The sequence below is a fragment of the Neodiprion pinetum genome, chromosome 6 (genome assembly GCF_021155775.2).
Source record: "Neodiprion pinetum isolate iyNeoPine1 chromosome 6, iyNeoPine1.2, whole genome shotgun sequence".
Taxonomy (NCBI): domain Eukaryota; kingdom Metazoa; phylum Arthropoda; class Insecta; order Hymenoptera; family Diprionidae; genus Neodiprion; species Neodiprion pinetum.
In genome coordinates, this window is record NC_060237.1 from 10,088,661 (window position 1) to 10,116,217 (window position 27,557).

The following is a 27,557-nucleotide window of genomic DNA, read 5'->3' on the forward strand; positions in this document are numbered from 1 at the left end:
TACTACGAAGTGCACGCTCGTTGCGCGATGTTCGAGGGGACAGAGAGAGGACCCGGTGAACAAGGCGCAAGGGGGAACACGGTCGATGCCTCTGTGTTCGTGCGAGTCTACTTGCGTCTACAAATGCACGCAGCCGTGCCACGGGACTAGCTATAATACGCAACAAAGCAGAAGCAGCAAGCAGCAGCTATCGCTACGCAGGTGAACCATGCCGCCGTCTGGTGTGCGGCTGGCCTGCTGCTTGCTGCGTTGCTTCTCTCTCTCTCCCTCCCTCTCTCCCTCTCTCTCTCTTTCTCTCTCGCGGCTCTGTGCGTACATTCACACAGGCCTACTCGGCACGCACACGATCGAAGGACTAAACCGGCGGCACGTAGGCACAACACACGCACACCGCGCCACTACCGGGGCCGATGATGGGGTTCGTGGCCAGCCGGCCAACCAGCCTCAGTCAACCGATGCTCGTCTCTGCGATTAAACGTATCGCCTCGATATTCCTTGGCTCTAGCCTGCTGCACTATATCCGCACGTATCTCGGTGTATACGGTTTACTCGTAACGTGCTCTGTATCCGCTGCAGTTTAACCGCGTCGCAGTGTCTCGCATCGATTACCGATCGCGGTGAACGTACCAACCCTCTGACACGCGGTCGATACTGTATATTTCGGGCGGTTTTGTTTTGCCGAATACTCATTCTTACATGGACTACTGCTTCGATTACGAGTAACGAACCACGCGACTCAAACTCGCGAGTCTTTCCAAGAACCCGGAAGCGGGTTTTTTCGTATGAATCGGAAGTTACGGGATGTAGTGACACCGATAACAAACAACCGTGTGAAAAAGTGACGTTTTCCTCGGGTGTTGTTCGCTTTCTTTATCCGTCTCCTTTCGTTCGCTCCATTCACGCGTCTGTTTGCCGAGAACTTTCTCATTCCGCATGGTTCGCCACTCCGGGATGTACACCAAGTTCGAAGTGCTGCAGGGTATTGTCAGTTACCTACTAGTGTCAGGTGATGATAATTCGTGAGAAAATCTGTTTCATCGCTGTACAGTTAAGGATACCTCGATCAGCGGTGTGCCTGCCTATCCTCTCAACTCGTGCTCCACTTCCTACCCCGTACCGGCGATAATTTGGCGGGATTCTTCCGGCGCTAGTCGAAACTTCCGGTCCCCGTTTCGCCGCGCGCGGAAGGCCTTCGGGCTTAGGTGTATACAAGCCTTACTCACTCCACGCGTGAGCGCGCTTCCTGCCGCCCACGTGTCCGTCCCGCCGCCGCCGTCGACGTCCGTGTGACTCCTCATTCTCTCTCTCTCTCTCTCTCTCTCTCATTCTCCCCTTCTCCCCTTCTCCCCCTCTTACTCTCTTCATCATACCGTCCCACTCTCTCCCCCGTTGCGTCGTTCGCCATTCGGTACTACGTGCCCGCTACTATCGACGGCGTTGCCAAGTCTACCAACACGTTGCGTGCGACGCCCAGCGTCGCGTCGTCTGACGCACGACGAAACCCGCCGCCTGCCTGGCCTCTTAATTCATCTCGCTAATCGCCATCTACGAGCAACTGGTTGTCGCCTACCAAACCGTGAATTCAACCCGGTGTGCACACATATCGATCCGTTCTCGTTTCGATTATACCCCCCCCTTCAACCCCTTCTAACTTTTGTCACCGCTAAAATCTCTCTCTCTCTCTCTCTCTCTCTCTCTCTCTCTCTGCTCTACTCTAGCCACCGTTCGACTAGACTTTGTTTCCTCCCTCCCTTCGTAGGGCTTGGGGTATGGAGCCGGTCGGGCACAAGGCCGCGGGGGCAAGAGGGAGAATTGCGTGGCTTACCACCGTGGGAGCCTCCGACAAGAAACGGGGAATGAAATAAAATACACTTTGTTCGATCGCGGGAAGTTGCGGTGGTTTACAAGGGGTACACTGGCGCCTTTTCTCTTCAATTATCATCGTGAAAAACACGTTTGACATTTGTCAAATCGACATTTATTATTCAATCTTGTCTTAAAATTGATTTTTGAAATTGGAGTAATTTGTTTTTTTTTTCTTTTCATCGCAACGATGGACTTTTGTATCCCGGTTTCTTGTTGATCGCAATAGAACACGTGTTCATTCGATTCCTGCCAGTTGCCACACGGTGTTTGATAGTCCGGCGCGATAATCGATTCCACTTTCACAATCAGTCAAATAACGTATCACGTGGTATTCGAAACAAACGAACATCTGTTGCAGCGCAGTCCGGCTACGTTGTTGCAACGAAGCTCTTATCGTCTTCTTCTTCTACTTCGTCGTCGCCGCTTCTTCCACTAACGTTGCAACGAGACACCGCAATACAGTTATCCGTATTAACGTATTACACACACAGCTGTGTGCAGCCGGAACGCAATCACGTGTACACATGTATATGCACATAACCGACCAAGCTAGGAAGCATTCGTATACGTATATCTGTATGGCACCTTATGCATCTGTGTAAAATGCCTGTTTTACCGAGTCAAAACGAGTCAGTCTTTGCCACGTGACGTGACTTCTAATTGGCCGCATATGTTTCAACCGTCTATCTTCCCTGTCCTACGATCATTCCTTTCCTGTGCCTGTATCTACAATTCTACACTCTCTAATAGCCCGCTCTACGGATTTATCGCACAGACTTGGGTGTAAAAGGAAGTAGCATCGATATGGGACTGCTCTTTGTACTACGTTGAAACTATCGTAAACGAATTGCAGAAAATTTCACGGTAACAATTTCGCAATGCGTCGATGATCGGATCGAGAATGTTGTTCGGTATAATCCAAGACAATGGATTCCAGATTTAACATAAACCGTAATAATGGCATCGCACGCTTGAGTTAAAGTTACGTAGTAACTTTTTTTTGGCTTCATTCTTTGAATTTCAGTTTAACAATCAACGAAAATCTTTGTTGCAAGTTGGGTAAGAATTCACGTCCACGGAAAATAGTCGAATGAAAAGAGAAAAGTACACACTGAGCCCGTTGGACGGAATTTACCCGACCAAAACACATCCGGAGGTATACGAAAATTTTCGGAAAAATGTACTCTACCCAATAAATTCGTTACAACGACGATAGGAATTCCACGCACGGATATTTGATCCGATCAAGGACAAGTTATCGTCCGAATGTGGGCCTCGTAACTCGCCTACGAGAGAGGTGAACGTATATCATAGGCCTGCGATATGTCCATGCGTGCGGATTGGAATTGCCATTGTTTGACCAGTCGGGCTTCGGGACTTGCGGAACGATTAGTGCGCGGTTGTGCGATCAGCTCATATGCAAATTGCGCAATATCTCGAGGCTCGGCGAGTCGTGGAAGATTTTGTTTTTTTTCGCATCCGTTGAACTGTAATTAGAGTACGACAGGAATATCTCTGTGATGTGTATACGACAAAGAAAAGAAATTAACATCGACTTTATGTTTTGTCTGTTGCAGAGCGAGAACGACATCCTACTACAAGGCCTGCTTCGTAAGTAATCGTGCAAGCACCATATTATTTATAGCTATTTTAAAGTCAATAAGCTTTCCGCGCGTATCGATTATAATATGGATTCGCGAAGGCAGTCTACCATTTGATAAATTCTTGAAGCGAAAGAATGAGGCCATACACACTTTACAGCTGCCCTCCCGAATCGATAAAGTCGTAGCGTATTGAGATTTTGTTTTTCCGCAGTATTTTTCTTCGCACAAAATTGTATATCGTTTTCGGTCTCACCTGTGTCGTCGACATTGGTGCGACATGACATCATTACAACGTAAACTGCTGTGATTGATTACACTAAACTCAATTAATATCGAACCAGAGGCTGGTTATTGCCAGAAATAAACGTCCGTTAAACCACCACGGTCGCGACTTGCTCCGGGCAAAGTTTATGGTAGATTTTATGCACAAAAATTTTCACGGAAGGCTCGGGCTGCGATCTCCCGCACAGCGTGACGAGTTAATCGTGCCAAGAGTTCACGTCCGTGAATGTATAATTAATTACAACTTTTGATTGATCATTTGCCCCATAGTAAAGTGCCGAGTAGCTGTTTGCGTTCGAGAAATTTCAGTCGTTAACGGGCGACAGTGAAGCTAAAAATGGCGCGGTCCCCTCTTCCTCGATATTATTGTTTACTCACCTAACCGAATATTAGACTCAACTAATTCGTTTATTCCGTAACTGATACGGAGTGTCAAATTTGTGCGATTACTTATCGCCCCTGATTTCGCGTCACCTGAGGTTCCCCGCACCAACGTATGCGTGTCGTCACGTTCAAGTATCGAGGACAGGTGTGGCAAGCGTGGGGACCGAGATCCAGGTGATGATGAATGAGCACGTACGACGTTAAAGGGATGCCGTGTGGAAGTGTATTCGTATACCCGTAAACATTTCGCAGTTGAAATTACGCCGAGAATAGTGGGGGGGGGGGGAATGAAAAAATATCGATAACCGTCATCCGACAATTTGGCTCAACCTTTTTTTTTTGTTTCCGTTGATTTCGAATTCCAGTTGCAATGTTGTAAGCTCTTTAAAACTGGCTTTTAATCAAATAAAAGCTTTTTTTCGTCCCACGAGACTGAATTTCGTTGCTCGGATTATAACCGAAGTTCCTGGTATGTTTATTCTTCCATATTATTCGCCTCCTCCGCGCGCTGTAGGTCCTGTATCAATTAGGAATTCACTCCGCCACCCTTCTCTCACACAAGCACAAGCTCCGCGTTGGCCTTTTGCCATTCTTCCCTATTTGCGGGTGGTTAATTTTATCCAGCACAAAGAAGCTAACGACGGGCAAGCTGACAATGCCGGTGATCCTCCCAGCTCCTCGCTAACGAGAAACCACCCGGTTACAGTAATTTATATTGCACCCTGAGATGCCACGGGCCAGAGCTTTTTGACGATGGGGAAATACCGCGTTTTCGTGACACTTCGTTTTTCTATAACTAAAAAGAAACATTTTTGGGCTAGTGACGTATAAAAACTTGATTTTTTAAACAAAAAAAGGTAATCGGCGATGCGCAATTATTTATTTCGTGCATTTACTGCTTATTGTTGAAATACGGATAAGAAAATGCGGTACGAATTTTGAACGTTCCATCAAAGATGAATGCCGAGACACGTTTCTTTACATTTTATCACGAATTTCGTTTCTTATGTGGCTAATTGTGCTCTTCTAACATAATATTAACCATAAGCAATTTCTGAGATTGCATAGAACCTAGACTAAGTTATGGGAAAACCTGGGTGTCTTACGCTACGACTGGTCTCTTGGGTCTGTCATTTGTCATTCAAGACATTGGACCAGATCGACTTTTGAGGTCCTTCGAGAGTTTGACTTGCGATGTAGAAAACGTGGAGACGTCGTGGTCATGAGAAAATAATTCTTAGTCACCCCCTGCAAGGAAGGGTTAACCAATTTCCACGAATCGCTGGCATTATCATCCTCACACGATACCTCCGCGAAAAAATGCAACAGTTTCAAAAAATGAAACGGTATCGAAAAGGTTATGAAGGCGACATCTCACATACTTAAGTAATCTAATATACATACAAGTCCATCACGGCGCCAACAAATATATAAACTTACAAGCCATAAAAATAAATTCGAATATCCATACAAATATCATCTTTTACAATCATTGATCTATCTATCCAAAAAATGGTGCCGGCCGGCAGGAAAAGGGAATTTCTAATTCAAACTCGAGGCCCCGAACATCTGCGTTGGCTCCCAAAACGTAAGGATTTGCTGGAAAAGTTTGACCCGCTACCTCCGAACTCGTACTTTAAACCCGATGGAACTTTGCCAGATAGATTATACATGGGCATCATCTGGTAGAACGTGTTTAGGTGTTTAAAACAACAACCAACGCAAAAAGTCATGACAAACAATTTCGATAGAGACTGGTGACACGGAACCTCTTGTTCAAGCGACAGCTGCCTCTCGTTATCTTACCCGATGACAAATACAATGCATATTAATTTCCGGACACATCATGCATTTTTTTTTTTTTTTTACAATCCTCTTCCCAATACCAACGAGTAAAAAGTTTACCTCTGTTTGTACGCGTAATGTACACTCGTGTATTTACGTTCCCGATATGGACAGCGCGATGTTCCAGTCGTCGTTTACTCAATCGACACTGCATATTTTCATGCTTTCTCTAAAGCAAGCCTTCGCCGCGACTTGGTAATCCTACACGTCGTATCTGTCTTGTACAAGGACGAGGATGCAGAAACGTGTCGAAAGCGGCATACGACGCCCATCGTTAATTTTCGTATTTCTTTTCCTCTAAACTTGTGTTTCCGTGGACAATTTGACGACACGGTTGAATTCACAGGATAGGGTTAACCTTTAGATGGTCGGCCTGGCTCTTTTCGGAGTCAGCAGGTGGCTCGAAAATTCCACCGGACGTGTTGACTATTATTTATATACGTATATCATGCCTCTAAAAAATATCGAATTTCAAGGTACAAATGCCGGCCCTCTAAAGTTTAAACTCGAATGAACTTTCAGTCAGATTAATTTGCGTCGAAGAACTTGTGGTCGCGGAACGATACACGTCGTTTTGTACGTAGCACACATGCTTCTATCTTCAACTTTTGTGTAATATACAGCGATTCGTGACGGCGCGATGTTAGTTATACAAATATAACTTCGTTCTAGCAGCAAAGTTAGTGAGGCGGGTTATCATTTTTGTACCAGATGCAATTATCCGTTACATAGTAATATATGCACGAGGCCAGCTACTCTGTAAGACTGCTGCTTCGAGTCGTACATACATACATGCATACATCTGTAGGTACGATAGTGTATGAATAGTTATTCGTTTCGACCGACTGACGAAATATGACGGTACAGCAGGCATTTTCTACAATTTGCAATTTAAATACCTACGATTTCGTCGTCAGCGTTTACATGCCTTGAAACGATGAATTTTCCAATTCTGCACAAAATGCAGCACAGTGCAGAGGCTCTACGTACTTTATTATATGCCATATATCGCGACTTAGCACATCCTTTTGTTTCGACTTATGCGGTTGCGTTACGTAATTGCCGGTGTTAATTGAGGATGAAAATTTCGGGCTGTTTATTCAATAAAACGACATAACCAATTGTACACTGTGAGTGTAATTAAATTATTTGTAATTTGTATCGATAACACGACAGCGGTCGCTAATTGTTTTTCCCTAATGGAGGAGCCCGTCGATGGTAAAAGGTAAATAATCTTTGCGGGATGTTTGGGAGACTGTTAAGATACCAATTTAAAGCACACTTCGTACGAAACCTATATTTCAATTTCATAACTCCATCTTTGTCGGAGATACACGTAATAATTATTCCAATCGCGCATATTTCTTCTTTGTGATGATGCCATCTCATTCCAATTCCTTACAATTGAGCGCAGAGGATGTAAAGAGAAACTAACGAACTCAAGATTGATGGATGAGAATTGGTATCAGTCTTATTGGTCATCAGATCCTCACTGATAAACCCGCAAACCTTGTTCTCTATTGCGATAAAGCGCTACGACTATTTAACGGACCGATAACATTTTCCTACACTGATACACAGCTCAATTGCGTAAGCTTAAATGTGGGTATTCGTGTTTCGTTTCAGTATAATATTCTATTTGTGGCGCGCGTGCTTTCCCTTTCACGATAAAATTCTCGACACCATTCTGTGCGCTTTTTGCACTCGACTGTCATCGTTGCAAAGTTGCCTGTATTTTATCATCAGCCTATGAAATAACCGGTTCGACCGCTAACCGACATCTCGTATTTACGCATAATCCATATCTGCATTCCACATTTCCATGTGTAACAAAATCACACGTAACATTCAATCTATATTTAGACCCTGATTATTGAAGTTGAGATTATTGAGAAGTTTTTTTTTGAATTTTAACCATTATTGTTCGCATGATAGATTCTTGGGTTTAAAATTTTAAAACTATATTTCAGAACTTTATCCTCCAAAGGTTATCCACAATTATCCATTAGCCTTGAATATATTTGTAAAGTACCTACATACGATCCGTTCTACGCCAACAAGAAATTTTTACCGGATAAATTTTAACTTTCCCTCATGTTTCTTCTCAGATGTATTGTGAATGTAACAATAACCGGAACTTGTAATTAAAGCTTAGTTGGTAATTATTTCAGATTATGACGTCCCGATTAGACATGGGAAATCCAATTTATAATTTTCAATACTTCTATAAGACGTCAACTCGATCCAATAACTAATTTCAATCATGCCGCGAGAAGAATTCTCTGTAGCAGCAGCAGAAAACTACTTTGCACTTGGTAAATAACTCCATACGTGAGAGGGATTTATGAATAGCCTTTGGGGATTAAAATGGGGTATAGTATAGACTAGTGGAATTCCAGATACCCAACATATCAACATGTACGAATAACCTAGGATACCTATTGAAGTTCCAATTCCCAAGTTCTTATAGTTTCAGTTTCCGACAGCCTTAACTCGCGCCGTGCCCTTTAATCTTAGCGAATGAAACTTGGTCCTGTATACAGAAACGGAAGCAGGTGAACGCTGCGAAACGTTTTTCGCGGCTTTGGAAGAAGACCGTTGTATCCTCGCGCAGGTTTCCGGGGACGGGAGTGTTATTTTTCTACCCACGAATCGGAGGTGCGCAGTATCTACCTTACGCCTTGTTGCAAGGTCGGAAGAAGAGATAACGTTTTACCGACATACGCGTTTTGCCGTCAACTTAGTCACCGTTAACGGATGGAGATTTGCGCGCGCGCGAGGAGTGACTGACCGGGTAATGGTGTTTGGTCTTGGCAACGAATTACCTTCAGGCACCGCACGCCGAGTTCGTAGTGAGAACGACGGAGGACTCGATATTTTTTTACACCTCTAATTGCAAAGCCCAAAGGTACCTACTTCGTGTCGTGTCATGCGAGAGTTGTCTTCCTGTATTACCTGTGTGGAATCCCGGATGGGTATTCGGTTCCGTTAACCCATTAATTGCCGCAAACGTATCGAAAAGTCACGCAGTTCGGTCTAACTTCCGGTTTAACTTTGCTAGCAATATTTCTATCGAATTCTGCAAATCAAAGCTTGTGTACAACAATGGACAGATTATGCAACACGCATAGTTGACGATTGAGTAGATGTGGATACAAATTTCTCATTGGAGTAGGGAAAAGTGAAAGGTCCTCAGGTTTTGGTCTCGGTAGGGTTCATACACCATTGTCGTAACGATAGCTAACTTAGAATACAAATTGACGGATTCCATGCGGTATGATGGTTGTTGCGAGTGATTTTTTTATATTTTAGATAATATCAATGTCGAATTTACAACATTCTTTTTTTTAATTTAACGCGGACCACGTCCTCAACTATCGACATGGCTGTTTATCCTGAATTGATTAATCACCGAGACAATACCTGTTCATCTGAGTGTAACCAACTCGATTGTGCTTCTAACGATTTGGAATCTTTTTATCCACCTTCATTCTTCTACAAGTTGAGTAGATTTCAGTTGCTTAGTTGTACCTGCCCAAAATCTACGTGCCGTCTGTCGAATTCAATATTTCATCTTCAAGTGTAGTAGGTACTGTCAGCTCGTCAATTATCGAGTGTCTGTTCGAGTCTCCGTTATATTTTTTTCTCGTTTTAGTCTCTCAATCGTCCATTGTCACTATCACAGCAGGCGTAGTTTCTGCAACTCTGCAGCTTAGTTTCTTTTTTTTTCCCCCTTCGATCATGCCAATTATGGAAAAGGCCGTTTTACGCGCTTCACAGAAATGCATCAAGGCACGATGAAAGCCATACTCCTGTTTTTCTCGTTTACAACTCTCTCACGGTATCGAACGGTATTTCGTTTGATAATACCTACTAAGTGCAGTGTAAAACGAGCAAAGCTTACTGTTTTTCTTCCAAGGTTAAACTGCTGTATAGTATAGTTCTGCTTAACTTACAACGCTCAGGAACATATTTACGCTGTTAAAAATACTTTCCGTTTAACGTTATTCCTGCGTGACGTATTTATGTTGATACTCTCGATCCGTTAGGTAAAGATTGACGTACTTGATTGACTGTATTGTATTGTTTAAACACGAAACAAATCCATCCTGTCTTCGGTAGCGGTTTTCAATTAGTCCGACGTACGGGATTGTAAACATGTATAATAATCGTATACATCTCTCCCCTTCTGTGCAAAGCCGCAAAGTTTGTTGAGTTCAATTTTCCACCACACGCTGAGAATGATATCGTATTCGATTCTCTGAACGTTTACAACAGCTGTCAATACCTGCCGGCTTGCCTCGTTTTCGTCTCGGTTCACTTGGAACTTAATCGTGAAAGCACGACTAATCGTTCGTTCGGCTGTAGATAAATATGACAACTATTGTCATCGTCAGAATTGACTCACATTTCGATATTGGTTCATCTCGCGGACATTCACCTTTTCAGCGATCGGATGATATGCGCGTACATCTCAGTAGACTTCGGATTCTGGAAATCGTATTAAATACTCACAAAAGAGTCTTCGTGTTCAATAAATGGGGCAACCTGAATCGAAACTTATAAGCACGCGGTAATTTACTCATGAAACGTGAAAAGCACATTCTTGATTGAATGTCGGTGGATTTTCTTTCTTTGTAACCAAAGTAATAACAAGAAATAAACAACTCCAATTGATAACAGCGAGCGGTTTATGTATGTTTCTGATTTTATACGCACGATGCGCCGTGTATAGTGGGCATTTCAAATGTGGGTAAAATCGCGTCAGATCTAATGATGAAAGTTTAATCTCGCCGGCGAATACTTTGAAGTGTCGGAAGCAAAGGAAAAAAAGGAGCAATAAACAAAATCGATTCTAATTATTGAATGACCGCCACTCCAATGCAGACCCCCAAATCCCCGATATTAAGCAAAATGAAATCTCCACGATTCTCCGAATCGTTTCAGCGGACCGTCAAATTAGGATGAAATTACCGATTACCACGTCAACGGGCCCGATTGAAGTCGGGGTAACGCTGAGAGGATACTTCGCCGGTCCATTCTTTTCTTTTTGTCTTGTTTTGTTCGTTGCATATGCGGACGTCGTTCAGTAAAGTAATATATATATATATATTTATATATATAAGTATATATATATATATATGCGCACCTGCTCTTTGGATCATTAGAAAATTGAAAAAATTAGGGCACGAGACGACTCAACCGATGTAAAAATCACTCTTCACGTCTTTGTTCGACAAAGTAAATGAACCACGTTCGACTGATTCAACGGGCTAACAATAAAATGAGATGCTTGTAATCCTTTTAGACCGCATTGCGTCGATCAACTGCATTATCATCCAGTGAAATCAGAAAATTAGCTTGAATTTGAATTTCATCCATTCTAGATTAACTTCGTAACCACACACGAGAGTGGAAGCTCAGCAGAAGTCGATTACTGATCAAAGCAGAAACTCGGAATTGTTCGTTTGTGTACACAAGGCGTAGGAATTAACCGCGAAATCCGGGGTGGCGGAGTATTCCAATTGGCAACGCGATAATATCGTTGTTAATTGAAAGTCATTAATTAATGCGCTGCAGCTGTGATTTATACGGTTCACGCTTGAAATCATTTTTGACGAAAAATTGGAATGAATAAAATAAAATAAAGAAATTATGCTCGGATGAATGCAAGAAGTAAACAGTGAAGTACAGAATTTTCTCGTTATCTAACCTGGCGGATTGCAAGAGAGTCTAGTCTGCTCTGCGGTCGGGAGAAGAGACGGATTTTATCAATATTATACACTTTTGACGATAACCAGCGTCGCCGTTCATCCGTGGCTGAGTAAACCCGTGGCAGCAGAAATTCAAAGCTTGAACTATACCGGTCCGTGTTTCCGTGCAAGCGGGTATAAGAGACAGAATTATTGCCGCCACGTTATAGAGGTGGAGAAGGAGGAGGAGGAGGAGGAGGAGGAGAAACGGAGATGCGAAGAGGTCGGCGATTGAAGATACTAGACCGACCGAAGCGGCTTTCGCTTCAGGGCGAAGAGGGATGCCGGAATTTGCGAGAGCGAGCGACAAAGACGGAGATGATGAGACAGAGAGGATGAGGATGAGGACACGGGGCGAGAGAGAGAGAGGGGGGCTGAGCATATCGAGCGAGCTCTATATAGCAGGACGGTAGTGTACCCGTCCTGAAACTTCCGAAGTTATTTGCAACAAGCAGGTTGCTGCCGCGGCTGCCGCTGTTCCTGATGGCGGTGGTGGAGGCAGCGGTCTGGTCTCGTGGAATTCTCTATTCCATCCGTTCTCCGCCCTCCGCTCGATTCTCAGCTATAACCTGGGAGGCCCGGCGGCTCGCCCGGTTGGCACCCTGGTCCCCCGACTATTTGCTGGTGGTGGTGCCACTGTCACTGCCATCGGCATCGGCATCGCCTATCTCGTTAATGGACGCCAAGAACTCGCCGGTAGAAAGTGATTGCTACAACCAGCGAAGATCGGTCCTCGGATCACTGATCCATGGCGAAGCAAGAGCGGAAGAAAACGAAATAAAGGGAAGTCGGAAGAAAGAGGAATGAGCGAAGTAGTACTTGGACTGGATAGAATCGAAACATTTGAGGCTACTGTATATTACCGACATTTCGTAGTTACGGAAGAGAACGCGATTTGGACGATGTTCGTTTGACAAGCATGAGACACGTGTAACAACAACGATCCAAGGTATAATGTGCAGCTGAGGAGTGAATTTGAGAAGCGGCAAATTTTGACACGTCTTTGGCGATCGAAAAGATCCTGCTATACTATCTACTCTGTAAATTTATGACTCGAATGTCCTCAACTCGTTCCTGAATGACTATAGATCCAGTTACTGTACCAGCTTACTGCTCGTAAAATCGCGCTAGGACCAGCCAAAGTGATGCTCGTGACAGAGACAATTTTGTTGAGATTTATAAACCAGCGCACAGTTATGAAAAAATCCTGGAAACGTAAGGGAATTTAAAACAGGTCAGGGAATTCAGGGAAATGTCGGCGAATTCTATTACTGGTCAGGAAATTTTTTTCTCTTTGGTTGCGATAAAATTACTTGTTTGTCGTATTGTTATTTGTCTGACAAACTCATGCCATTTTTTTACTTCTTACGAATCAAATGAGTAAAACCCACACCGTGTAACGACATGCCGTGACAGAACTAGAAAAGAATGTATTCATTAAACGAAAGTGTTCAAAAGTTTTTCAAAATCGAAAACGTTCGGTGTCAATAGTTTATGCCAATAGAAGATAAACGTTATCTTATTTTAAACATCTTTTCACGTTTGTTATCTATCTCAGTTATTCTTATCCACCTTCGTCAATCTCAAAAAACCCAATTCATGTGTGTCATCTTTTTGCGTATTGGTCAGGGAATAAATAAATTTTTAGTCACGGAACTCAGGGAAATGTGGATTTATTTTTAAAAATTGTTGTGTCTACCCTGGTACATGAGGTAGAGGTAAAGAAGCAGGAAAAGTGGAAAAGCCTTTCCCGGTGAGTTGGAGGCCGCGCGGGCACCAAATACACGAAGAATAAAATTGGTGTAGGTATTTGCAATGTACGATACGTGTCAGGCTTCATGTGGTGATACAAATTTTTTACCTTTCTCTGCTCTCGCTTTCATTTTTCTTTCAATAAATTCTCAAATAGGTAGAACTAATTATTTTTCCCCCCAATCTGCCATGAAGTGTCGATGAAAAACTGACTTCTCACGTTGTTATCAGACTGTGATATTGCATTTCAGCATCCTTTTGAGAGTCAGTCAGTCAATCAATGAATCATTCTGCCAACAGTTGAATTATCTCAGTGTGCATCCTTTTCCACATTCGAGGAAGACTTAACCTTTTTCATCTCTCCGTGTGCATTTGATGGTTGAATCAACGTTACGCTGGACTTGAATATAGCTGATAAATCATGTAAATTACCATCAGCTGTGGATTACATCTGCAAAATTTTAACCTCTCTCAATCAACCGACAAATTACCCTATCCAAGTTATGAACACGTCAAACTGTACGTATCTCGCTGCAAACTACCAATTATGAAGGTTTAATTATTCGAAAGCTGATTCACCTACAAACCATGTTCCTATAACCCTCCACTGCCTATAATGTGAGGTATATTTCGATCGTAGATGTCCTGGTGCGACGAGGCAGGGAAAGTCAACTTGATTACGTGAAAAAAAATCACACCTACAGATTCAATGGTGTTCTACTCGGTATTGTTAACAATTGTAGAAAACAATTATTGACACAAAACAAATTGAGCCAGGAGTCAGTAGTATTTGCACGTGGCTCTCAACCAGCGTCAAATAAATCGTCAAATAGACTAATACGTACGGTATCGCAAAATTGAACCTTTCCAAAAGGCCGTTCATTTTGTACAAGTTTTGCAATTTGGCAGTGTATAAGTTTTCTGTTCGTATGCAGTACGGCAGCTTATACGAACAGGCGGTAAACGCTTAGCCATTAAAAAATCCCTGGCTCATATTCGAGATTACGTTGTGGCTCATTCGACTCGAGGAAAGAAAACAACGCACACGGAGTGTTGGGGTTCTTCTGTTATCGATTATGCTCATCCCCTCGACGCCCGGTCGTGGTGACGGTTGTTCGAGGTAGCGAAGGGGAGGAACCCCTTAGCGTCGCGACGTCGAGTGTCCCGTCAGTGTGGACGTTCGTGTGCTTGATGATGGCAGACGCCTGTAGCACACGGTTGGAGTTATACGGGTTCGGTAATGAATTTGGGTGCTGAAGTGGAGAGTAAAAAATGAAGAAATAAGAGGAGAAAACATTCGGACGCGAATGAAGTACTTTTCGTCGATCTGCCATCGGCAGTGGAAGCTTTTGTAGACGCCGGACCGTTTAGAGGGGAAAAAATTGAGCTTACACCGTTCGATGAATAAACGCTCTGTCGGGGTCTGAGAAACTTGGCAGGGATTTAGGTCCGAGGTTGCTGGCTCGTAACGGGAGGAAGCAGCGGAGCTTGCACTCCTCCATCTCTCGAGTAACACAGAAGCTCGAAGACGAAGCCAATTTCTCGGTATATACCTCACAGCTATACATTCGCCGGAGTCGACGGAAAATATCCTCATTTTAGCCACCAACAACGATGCAGCAATTCAACCTTGACGAGTGGTGTTCAAGTCGAGTTTAGCAACCCCAATTTTTTTTCACAATTTAGCTTACCCGCGAACCGCGTTGTATTATATACAATGTACCTACCCTTTTCCGTAGTTATTACCTGACCAGAGTTATCGCTCTCATGCTATTCTTCACTCCGTTTCAATGTGAAACCGGAAGTGTCCATCGTCCAACCGGAGACGAAGATAAATTGATTCTCTGCCAGGAGTGTCAGCAGCGGATCTCGTGACTCTCTGACAACTGGTCACTCGTTAAAGCCCCCAGACGCGGTGGAAGCGGTACCGACAGATTTCTGTGCAGTAACAACCCAACTGCTGCGCGATGCTTGTATCAAAGCTACAAATTGTTGATGTGTATTGACAAAAGACGGGGACCTCCGCCAATGGGGAATTATTTGGGCCATTTGGCTGGCTTACGCGAATTGAGAGATCTGGGAAAAGGGTAACAAAGGGAAGAAAAAACTTGACGGAATCGGCTGTCACGGCTACCCTCTTTCGTGAGAAAAGGGTCTTCCTTTTTCACCCATGCAATCCGCGCTCGGGTCACTACTCCATATGTCTTCCCTCTTCTCGGTATGACTCTAGCCGGTATACTATAGCCAAAGTGCGAGAGTAGCGATAATAGGAAGTGTTCCTTCCTCCTTGTCCAAGGACAAACTGGTTTCCTCTCTACTTTATGTCGTGATCATGTCGTACCTTTCTGCAGCAATCGCTGATTCCCGGTTAGACGCGTCCGAGGCTCTTATCGTTGCTAACCTCTAACGCCTGTAGTGAACCTGTGGAATAAAGTGAAATAAAATTGTTGCATGTATCGCGAGATAAAATTGTGAATACCTGCACCACCAGCAGCAGCAGCATCAGCAGTAGCAACAACTTCTCCGCCGTGCGGTTGGTCCTTTTCAGAGCCTGTAGGGCTCAGGATATCGATTGCCGTTGAAAAATATTCCTCTATTTTCCACGATGCACTCGGGGAGGTTACCGACCTCGTTTCACCGAATATCATATTCTCAAATCCCGGTTAAACTCAATTCCATCGATGATGGACGAAAATGAATCGCGGATAAGAAACTCAACCAATCGTCCACCTTTGCGAATGTGCAACCGTAATTTATTATATGGAATAATTATTAGTTAATACCGCGTTGGCATACATGTATATCAACGAGTCAGTAATTTGTACGCAGTCAAATGATCGAACGTTACAATTTTGGCATGTGCGACCGACCAAGCCTGCAGTGACGAAATCATTCGTACCTTGGAATCTTGATGATTTCTATAAACTTGTTTCCAAGTTTCGGAATTCTTACATAGACCGCACCAAAGCCACACCTTACGCGTACGAATGCGAATAAAATGAATTAAGGGAGTATGGCTCAGATTTGAAGGCTGATTTGACTGTGAAAGGCCACGCCTGCGAAGTACATATTAAGTACAGCATTTGAATCAGAACATCTATTCACTTTGATCCTTTCATTCTCCGCCTCTTTCTCTCGTCCTCCAGGACCAGGGGGGGATGCTTGGTCGTGGCGCGTTGGGAACGCAGAAAGGATTGTCGTCGTACGCGGCGGGTGGGAAGCCGGGATGGGATAGGATACACTCCGGGGTCGATGTACGCCCGCCTCTTCTCCACGGTGCTTTGCTCTCCTCTGCTCTCCTCTGTTCTACGTTAGGCATTATAAACTCGGCTCGACGACCTAACTTCACCCAACCCCGGCGAACCGAGCCCAACCCAGTGCGATCTGCTCTTTCTTCTTCCCTCATCTTCATCTTCATCTTCATCTTCGTCTATTCGTTCTTACTTTCTTTTTCTTTTTCTCTACACTTACGATATCACGCGTCGGTGATCGTCCCTTTTCCCTGAGAGAAAAGAGATTTACACACCCGTATCCTGCTGCACTGCTCCGATTCACGGCGCCGCCCTTTGCACCGCGCGTTTATTTTATTATCCAACTATTTCCATGTACGTGCAGCAACGACTTGCGGAGTGTCACGAGGTATGGCGGGGGAATTTTCAACGATATGGCAAACACGCTTGTCCTCGTTTATATTACAATTAGGGTTGCATCAATTTATCGCTTTGTACCTACGTCCTTACTACGTAATTTAGGCAGGCCGTGACGTGATTCCTATCTATGGCGGTGTTTTCACGTAGGAGTTACACTACATGTCACCCGGTGAGTTTTGTGTCAAGCCGTTTGCTGAAAGTTGGAAAAAACGAAGACAGCTGTCGTCAGTTCTTGTGATCATTTTCGTATCTCTTTCGCTATTATCTTCAATTATAGTCCTTATTATGCAATCTCGTTTTGCACAGTGTACACGTGGCAGTAGATACTAATAAGGTGGAATGATTTGAGTGGTATCTTGACGATGGATGGAATACTCGACGATTAGATGAGACGGCACGCGCTGAAAGGTCTCATCCTTTCAAGTATCGTTTGACAAGGAAGAAACGAGAAAACAGAATACAGACGGGTTTCAGTTTATGAAAGGAATCATTAATACCTGATATCATTATCCGCTCTATATCGTTAGTTTTTACGATGTCACGAGCAAACACACAGCTTAAGTTCGTATTTCTCATCAGGCGTCATTCGAGACGTTATTTCTTACGATTAATGCCGATGGTCGTTCATAAATAGCGTGTGATTACTAAAAATGTGTGAGTTGTTAGTGAAAAATTGTTGTAATAATGCGTTTCTTTTGTTTATTCCAGAGATGTGGTGGTCGATGACCTAAGCCTTTCCGATAGCGAAGATGAAGGAAACAAGGTGCGTTATGAACGAATAGAATTGCTCTAATTAATAAGATTGTCTCTGTGATCTTTTGAAAATTACTTTTACATATCAGTCGTTCAGTAGTTTCATGCACAGATTTTTTCATTTCAATTCATTCAATGTTTAGGCGACATTAAGTCCGCTGTGTGAACTAATGAATCGTAGAAAATTTATCACCCGTACAAGTCTAATCGAAATTGTTCTCATTGATGTTTTCACTTATTCACAGGGCTCTTCGCGGACGACAAGAGATAACAGAAGTCCGAACACGAATCTTCCAGTCGAGTGAGTATTCCTCCGTCCCATAGAGAAAACAAATATCCCGAACTATATTTAGCTTGGTTCCTATCTGCGTTATATTGCGAAGTTATACACTGCGCGTAAATTAAATTCGGTTCGTCATGTATCGGTTGAAGAAGTATGGAGCAGACGTGTGTTCAAAACCACGCACGCAAACGAGTAAACATGCATATACAATACACACAGTCATACGAGTTTCCTCTCATTTCAATATATTCAGCTTCAAGTCGATTTTGTGATCCGACGAATTTCGCAAATTCAAATCAAAGTGCAATTTCTTCTTGCGTGTAGAGATTTTTTTTTACCGTCGTTCCCCGACTGACGTTACACAACAATTTGCACGATCGAGACATGTAGTCTCACAGATTTGCGAATTAACAGCTCGATTTTTTTATTCTCTCGTTATAAGGTAATTCGACGCTATAAGTATCCTTTTCGTTACACCCTCTGGTGAAATTTATTAATTTTCTGCACTTTTATGATCTTTGCACATTATACAACGTTCGTGAATTTTATTTCGACACCTACATAAAGTATGCGCGTATCCGGAGAGTAAGCGGAGATCGCGTCTAATCGGTGAAACACGGATCGGTGGCAACCCTATTTGCAAAGCACATCTGTCGCGAAACGACTGTGGGCGGGAGGCGTTCGACGCAACGACGCAATAATTGCTGGCGTCGCGACGCCCCTCAACCCTTTCTGTGTAATCAGATATATTTGCATTGGATGCAATTACTGTGGACGATTTTTACAAGCCGTGAATTTTATCCGGATTGCGAGTTATTCAATTTTTTTTTTTTTTTTATAAAATATCCTTACAATACCACGGAGCGTTGAAATTATTACACATAATTACACACGGGGTAGCTCGATCGAGACAATTTCCTAAGCGAGTATCACGGTATCGACTACTTTAATAGCGTGGAATAATTAAACGGATTGATTATGTACAGTTCAATTCACCGTGGAAATATATATATGCCTGTGTATTACATCAATTGGCGGTGAAACTGCAGGAGTCAGGTGGCCATGTAGGATATACCTGGGCATAATTGTCATGTCCGTATACCGGCTCGGTATTCTGAATATTTTATAGACTTAAACGTCAGGCAATTTTCAGACCCGTCAGCCTACTCGAATGGCACGATACACGTTCAATATGATCGGGACAAATGTGCGCGCGTCATTCGTAATTGCCAGCCAACGAAAACACGCGTTATACGCATTGTGCCTTATTTGATTCCGCTCAGCAGCCAATAGCGATGAAAACAAAGTTGCAAATCCATTTTACCCCTGTCCTTTACGTTGTTCGATACGTTCAATAAATTCAATAAGTTCACCCCACAACTATGTTTTTCTGCAAGCCTTATTAACGCTCGATATTATGATAAATTTCAGTCTGCTACCAGCAATGACACCAGCACCCTTAGCGCCAATGTCGCCGCTAGATAAGTCGCCGACAGGATCATTACCACCATCAAGATCGGCGAGTCCTGCACCCAACCAGGTGTCACCGTCGCATCAAATTGTGCCTCTACGACCATTGTCTCAGTCACCGTTGAATCCTCCTAGAAAAGATTTACCTAGCCCCATAACGCAGAGGCCTCCTAGTCCACTGGATCAAGCACCTCAGAGCTCTCCGAGCGCAAGTTCAAGCTCAGGTTCTGACACTAGCATCACTGACACTAGCGATGAATCCGAGGATGAGAGAGATCGACCCCCAGAGAAAGGTCCTTCTACTCCACTGTCGGTATCACCGATACCCAATGTGGAGGAACCGTTACCTACCGTCGAAGAGGCAAAACCTCCTAGATGGAATCTGGAATCCTTTATCAATAGGAATGCTGTACATTCTAGTGATCAGACTCAGGAAGCAAAGCGTCTACAGGTATGTTCGAAGAAATTTTGCGCTTCCGCAGTACATATACCGCTCTCAATAAACTCCAAAATGCAAGGAATTTTATTCATAATCCAGAATATAGCATGCAGCATTGACACTTGTTTCAAATAATGGTTCACTTATCGTAACGAAATTATTTTCCCTGGGCAAGATCCTTGATAAATTTTGTTTTGTTGATATTTGAAGCTTCTCTATTTACACGTTAGATTTTGACGATTTTTCAGGGTGATGCGAGAAGAAATGGTTCTCCGAATGAGCCTACTGGTACCAAGAGGCCGGGTCATGACTCTGGAAGCGAATGGCAACTAAACGAAGCGTTGGACAAACATCACACACAGTTGTTGAGTTCTTTGAGCGACAGCGATCTTCACTCTGATAACGAAAAGAAGCCTGTTACTCAAGAGTCGGTTCGATCACTGCAACGTGAAAAATCAAAGCCACTGAAGAGAGGTCGGCCTCGAAAGACTGTAAAAAGTCCCAAGGGTTCGCGTCAACCGTCCGATAACGATAGCGGGAACAAGAAGGGACGTGGAAGGCCCCGTCTGACGAGTTCTAAGAAAAAACCAGTCTCAAAACCCACAGTATCAACAAGTGATGACGCCAGTAATGCTGGATCGCAAGGAGGTTCCAGCGACTTTGACAGCGATCATCCCAGTCTGCCGAGACAACCAGCCTCTCCCATTTCGTTAGTCAATAAACCCAGACGAAGAACGAGCGGGTCATCTAGTGAAGATGAAAGAGCACCAACTAAAGGAACTGACTCGGATGATAGCTCGTGGCGTAGATCTTCCCTTAAAAAGCGACCCAGCGATCGCGAAGATCCAATGAAGAGAAATAGACTTTCCGATTCGCCAAAGAAATCCGACAAGAAGAGGACAGTTAATAAAATGAATTCAAGTAGGAGATCTCGGCTGTCAAATACCATTGGATGTGAAAATGATTCCGACAGCGAAGTCGAGGTTCAGAAACCCAAAGTCGCCAGAGTACCGCCACGACCCAGACCACCACCAACCAGATCAAGCTCACCGAATAATTCCGACAGCGACATCAGTTCGGCGCCGAAATTGCAAGAGGAGCGAGGAAATGTTCAGGATAAAAAGAAGAGCGATACTTTGAGAAAGTTGTTCTCATCTTCAGGCAAGGGGGGTGGAAAAGGTGGTGGCAAGGGTGGAAAAGGAGGCAAGGGTGGCGGAAAGTGTGGAATTTATGTCGAGGAATACTCGGTACCAACGCCAACTGGAGGAGAAAGTCCGTATAAAAGGCCATCGTCCCAAATGTCGTTACCACCGTTGAATTATGTTCATGGTCATCCAAGCCTGATGTGTCGACTCGCATTAACCCGACTTTCACACATACCACAGAATTCTCGAGGGCAGGAACTGAGACAGCGCACCGAACTTCCCGACACGAGGCCGGCTTCGAGATTAGCCAGTCGTCTACCTCCTTCTCGTCCACCGACTCCTGAAGAAGGAGAGATAATTGACATGCCCCGCTCTGATACAAGGACACGTAACAGTGATGCTCCTATGAAATCGGAAGGTGTTGCTAAACAAAATCGTGTTAAAATCGAACAGGTATTAGTAGACAGTAAAAACAACAGTGCATCGAACAGTAATGGTATCAGTGGTGGTTGTGTTAATAATAGTAGTGCAAGTGGGAGTGGTAGTAGTATGCCTAAACGAAAACGTAACACTAGTTGCAGTTCAGTGTCTAGTTTGAGTACTGTTTGTTCTATAGACTCTAAAGCAAAAACTTCCGAGCCGAAGGAAAAGAAAAAGCGGAAACGAAAGCACACAGAGAGTCAGTGCATAACGCCAAGACCATCTTCCAGTCAGGTAAGGGGCCGTCCATTAATCACGTGAGGCTTGAAAGGGGGGGGGGGGGGGGGTTGACAAAAATCACGTGGGGGTAGTCTTAAACCTCACCACGTATCACCAAGGGGGAGGGGGGATTGAAAAATGCTTAAAAAAAGATCACGTAATTAATGGACGGCCCCTAATGTGTTCTTATATCATCTTTTCACCCTTACCATATTGCCTTGATGAATTGTATTGATATGAACAAGATGAATAAATCGAAGAATACAGTTCTCCGTTGATCCAAGGAAAACTTATCTAACTGCTTTCAAGATATTCATAATCAATCAAATATTACAAGCTGTTTCTCGGGGTGATTTTGAAGCAGCTGAATACGTTACATATTACACAGCTTAATTCTTGAAGGAAAAGGGAGTAGAGAAATCCCAAATTTGCCGAATCTGTTACATTATTTTTTTGCTAATATCGTGGTTTAAACGTAAAATCAATTTATGATTATTTAGCATGAAATAAATTCATGTGTATAATTTATTATAATAATATCAAAAAGTAGAAACAAACCTTACCACTTCATTTCCTGCTGTGACTTGCACAGAAATCTTTTAATATTATTAAATCATGGGTAACTTATGTACAGCAGTGTGATGTGCAGCCAACCAATCATGAGCGGGAAGAAAAATCAAATGGCAATCTTCTGCCTCCACCACCGCCACCTCAACGTGTCTACTACTCCTACTTCCACCCTCAACATGATATCTTGGAGGATCAGGATAGGTAAAACACTACAGGTCTAACACTCATATTTTTTTCTCCCTTGGATTTTATTTATGGTAAAAATCCACATATCCTTCTAAAATTTTCGTCAATTCACACATTATAAGCAAAATAAATTCAGTTGAAACTATTACACTATGTACTGAGTAGTATGCTCTTTTCCCAAGTCAATTCAGTTTCTAAATATACAGTTACGAATAGACATTGCGACTCTTGCATGTGATAATGTGCATCATGTGTTGAAATGTGCTAATAATTTTTTTTAATAGGGACCAGAACCAGTACCTGACAGAAGCAAAGCGCCTAAAGCACAGTGCCGACGAAGAGTGCGAGCTGACTGCGCAATGCATGCAATACTTGGAAGCTGTATTATACTTTTTACTTACGGGTCATGCAATGGAATCAGACCCTGTGACTGAGCGTGCCGCATTTACCATGTATAGAGACACACTTAGTCTAATTAAGTGAGTACAACTATATTGAAGTTGACCAACTATATCCAGTCGTCTGAAAGTTGAAATAGTGCTAAAATTTTGTTGCTTTTATGTGTCGGGTAATATATTCTCAGTATTATAAATCTTCCAACAATATAATAGACAATTTTATGCAAAATTTGTAATTCTTTTTCTATAATCGATATGTCGCAATGTAACAAAGTAAATAGGAGCTTGTGATGAGAGTAGTGTGGACTTGGTTTCAACTAGTTCTGCTTATTTGATTTAGGTATATTTCTTCCAAGTTTAAGAGCCAACAGAACAAATCTCCCGAGAGCAGTATACATAACAAACTGGCTGTTTTGAGGTGAGCGAAAGTCAATATATCCTTAATCCAAAACATAACAAAACAGCTTAAGCATTGGGTACTAATGGAAAATGATATAATTACAGCCTGTGGTGCCAGTCTCTTTTGTACTACAAATTATTCAAGATGCGTAAGCACGAGGTAAAGGACTGTGACAAACTACTAACGGATTATTATCAGAAGGTGAGTCACTTAATTTTTTGAATTTACATCACAGGATAAATAAAAATACATAAATCGTTTCTCGAATCACTTTCAATATAACTAATTGTTAATGTATTCTTATTCAAGCCCACACAACCTACATTAGTACAACCGGAAGGTCAAGGTACACCTTCCCCTCTGTCGCCAACTCCATCTCCTGCTGGTTCGGTTGGTTCGGTTGGTAGCCAAAGCTCAGGTTACAGCAGCGGAGAGTTGGCCAACAGGGGCGCGGTATCTGGACAAGTGCAAGGAGCTCCTTACGTAAGCGTACCTCTAAGTGTTCACAGTGCGATGCAAAAGCAGAATCAACACTTCAGTTTTCTGATGAACTGCCACGACCTATGGGATCAAGCTAATTCTTTGGTCACAGACAAGCATAGAGGTAATTAAAATGACTTCAAGTAGTCTCAGTAATAAAAACTACTGATTTCAGAAATTGCTATGCTGACTTAAAGTAACTGATGCATGGAATTCTAATTCAATGACATTTTTCATCGTGTGTTATAGATTTTTTCATCGAGTTGGATGAACAGAGTGGTCCTTTGACTTTGAAAAGTTCTCTTCGTGACTTGGTCCGTTATGTACAAGCTGGAATAAAGAAACTTCGTGCTCTCTGACCCCAGTGGCACAGCCCCCGACCACCCACTCCTAATTACGTGACTTCTCTTCCACACAACATGGCTACATATCCTACTATGCTCACATAGTGAGCTCTGGAAACTGCCAAGCACAAGAGGAGTCACCTATCGATTTTGGCAAAGTACAAAACTGTAACTGTGTAAGTCAGGTAAGGTATCGAAAAGTACGGTTGGTACGCCGAAAAGCAGTTTGCAAAGGCATCTTTGTGAAAAAAGATAATGTGGACGTTGCGTGAAGAGAAAAGGAAATAGTTTGTTTCATGTAACTTTGTACATACAAATTAGTATTTTGTAAATTTGAAAGTTAATGAAATATGATTTAGTATTTCTAAAAATTGTTATATATGTACGAAAATGTATATACATACCCATTTTTACAAATTTTTACCGTTTGACTATCTATAGTGGAAAATCGGTATCCAGTTGGAAAACTATTGACATATCGAATCGATTAGATTTTCAAAAGAATTCTTGTTCGTTCGTTTTTTAACTTTAATTGCAACAACTTTTCCATAGAAGTAACTCGACGTCCACGTTATCGAATGAAAAGAATGGTTGGATACGATATCATTTTCGTGTGTTATAAAGGTTGCGCTGTATCGAGATCAAGGAATGTATTTTTTTTTTTGCATATTTGGACACCTTTGTAAAATCTAGAGAGAAAAATGTATCGTACTTTTGCCACTAAACGCATAGTTATACTTAGCCAGTGGGAATTTCGTATATTGCGATAATAGAAATGGGTTGTCAGGGATAACTTGACGATATGAGTATTTATTCCATAAGGTACAAGAATATATTGAGATTGCAGGCATAATCACGCAAGAATTTTGGTAAGATAAAATAAAAGAAGTTAATACTTATGCGTAAGAGATTTAATCACTAGAAACGCACGTGACAAAAAAAGTTGCGTTTTGAAATAAAAGTAACAGAAAAAAGATATATCGTGAATTAGCTATATTGCAATTTTAAGCATTTCGAAGACAGGAAACTAAAACCGAGGATCACACAATCACATCGTTCGCATAGGGTATCATCTTACTTAGCAAATATAGTCAATTCTTATACAACTCTCCGAACGATATAACTTAAGATCCTGCACACAATGTAGGGGAACGAGATATTGTTTATAAAAATTCATAACAATATTACCAATGCCTTGGAGCAATAGCAATGTACTGTACCATATTGTAAAGTATGTTACTTACTATAGTAAAAGGACTGAGTGCCACACGATGGAATATTAGAAAGAAAGGAAAAAAAATTAAGCAAACAAAAAAGAAACACTAAGAAATTACCAATCGTGAATAATAAACAATAATAATAATTTATCTCTATTTTCCGAGGTGTTCCGCTTTTGTAAAATGTGCATAGATACAATAAATTGGCCACGGAAGTTTCATGCGTTTCAAGAGATAAAATTAACGCAGGCTTACCTGAGCATATTTAAAGCAACAATACACAACAATGATATAGTTTATTATATATACACACGTAAAATAATAATATTGTAATATTATTGATGACGATGACAAAGGAGAAGTGAAAAGGAAAAATAATTCTATTAATAAATGAAAAAAATAACACAATTTGTAGATAAGTGAGGTTGTAGATTAGTATTAATACGCAACAACACATATTAACTTACATTATCTAGAATGTATGGGGAGTAGTGGTTCTAGAAAAAAAAACTATATATAAATAAATAAAAAATACATACATAAAAACATAGTTTAGGTATACACGCGTTCATACATAATTACATACACACATACATACACCAACAAAAAGTACGTAATATGTAAGCAGCATCGGGAAGAAGGATTATGAATAAGTAAAGCAAGTTGCTCATGTGTATATTTTTGTAAATAGATATTGTGAGTGCCGCCGCCTTGAGGGCAGCCTGATTTTGTCTGGCTAGCCCGCCCCATTTTGCTACCACACCTTACCGAAATGTTCCAGGTTATTTCTGGTAGACTGTCCACTAATTGTGAGTTTTCAAGAAGAATTTGAAAACGAGATTAAATGAATATTAACAAAACACACTGCAGAGATAATTCTTGTTCGTTTTTTTTATCTTCCAATTTACTGTATTTCTTTGATTTACTAGAACGACGACAACCTTAAGTAAAAAAAAGAAAAAAAAAAAAAAAACGTTTAAAGAAAAGTGGAAAAAGTCACGATAGTGATCGTTAAAAAATATTGTTTGATTGAAGGGACGTTTTGTAATAATTTGATCATAAAATTGTTTTGACGAAAGGAAAATTTAGAAATTCATATTCATTTCAAGAAATTTGAAGAACTTATCAGAGAAAAAGACAAATCATTACAAGCTTCATCATGAGGCTTGAAATTAAGTGGAATTCTTACCAGAAGTGAACTCTATCCTTTGTAAACTCAATCATCATTACTTGCGACACAGCTTCTATACTTACAAAGAATAAATAAATGAAAATTATAGTTGCTGATTAAATGAAAATCTTGTACAACGTATTTTTATTTTAGCGGAGCGGTGGGTAGCTGAATAAATTTTCAAAAGCAAATGAATAAGAGTAAAAAATTTTTTAATCAATCAGCGCGTTAATTATAACTATTCACAGAAACAGAGTTGGAGGGCAAAAAAGGCCCTAGTAACTAGTGCGGTCCAATGGTTCATGGGATACAATTTTATATGAACAAATAACACGGAGCAAGCTTGCTATATTAAAAAAAAAAAATGAAAAAAAAATGAAAAAAGTATTAAAAATTCAATATTTTGGAGACACATATTTATAAGAGATACGTATATCAGGCCCAGGCCCACCAGCTCGCAATAATGTTCAAGTTGTGAAGCGTTATTCCATTGAAATAATCAATGTAATAGATACAAGTATTCTTCTAGGTTGTGTAACGTTGTGAGATCTTACCTCGTCGTAATATTACTCCATCATTAAATAACATTTATAGATATCAGTCACTTATAAAAAAAACGCGTTATAACCTATGTGGATTATCTGTTACATTGTGTCTATTGAGGAATAAGAAAAAAAAAAAAACAGAAAAACCACTGCTCGCGCTGTTTTGTAGTAAAGCAGATACTCTTTTCGAAAAATCCTCGTTCCTACCGGCCTTAAAAAAAAGAGAAAAATTAGAAGGCGCTGCTGAATAAACCCGACAGCAAGCACCAACATTATTAGATCGATCAACGTTTCTTATTATGAATTATTAATTTAATCACT

At 41.8% G+C, this 27,557-nt stretch overlaps 1 protein-coding gene across 9 annotated transcripts in view; it reads left to right on the plus strand.

The window, feature by feature from the left end:
* The window catches only part of lilli (AF4/FMR2 family member lilliputian), a 203,226-nt gene extending 175,814 nt beyond the window's left edge, over positions 1 to 27,412 (plus strand). For 8 of the 9 annotated variants that reach the window (XM_046632594.2, XM_069136832.1, XM_046632599.2 and 5 more), the window contains 11 exons: positions 3,444 to 3,477; positions 17,845 to 17,899; positions 18,135 to 18,190; positions 19,604 to 20,093; positions 20,330 to 21,940; positions 22,560 to 22,696; positions 22,966 to 23,160; positions 23,420 to 23,497; positions 23,584 to 23,680; positions 23,789 to 24,083; positions 24,209 to 27,412. In XM_046632594.2, the coding sequence (XP_046488550.1) occupies positions 3,444 to 3,477; positions 17,845 to 17,899; positions 18,135 to 18,190; positions 19,604 to 20,093; positions 20,330 to 21,940; positions 22,560 to 22,696; positions 22,966 to 23,160; positions 23,420 to 23,497; positions 23,584 to 23,680; positions 23,789 to 24,083; positions 24,209 to 24,318 (3,158 nt within the window). In that variant the 3' untranslated portion in view covers positions 24,319 to 27,412. The remainder of the gene's footprint in view (positions 1 to 3,443; positions 3,478 to 17,844; positions 17,900 to 18,134; positions 18,191 to 19,603; positions 20,094 to 20,329; positions 21,941 to 22,559; positions 22,697 to 22,965; positions 23,161 to 23,419; positions 23,498 to 23,583; positions 23,681 to 23,788; positions 24,084 to 24,208) is intronic. The other variant, XM_046632595.2, reaches the window with a different exon arrangement.
* The last annotated feature ends 145 nt before the right edge of the window (positions 27,413 to 27,557 follow it).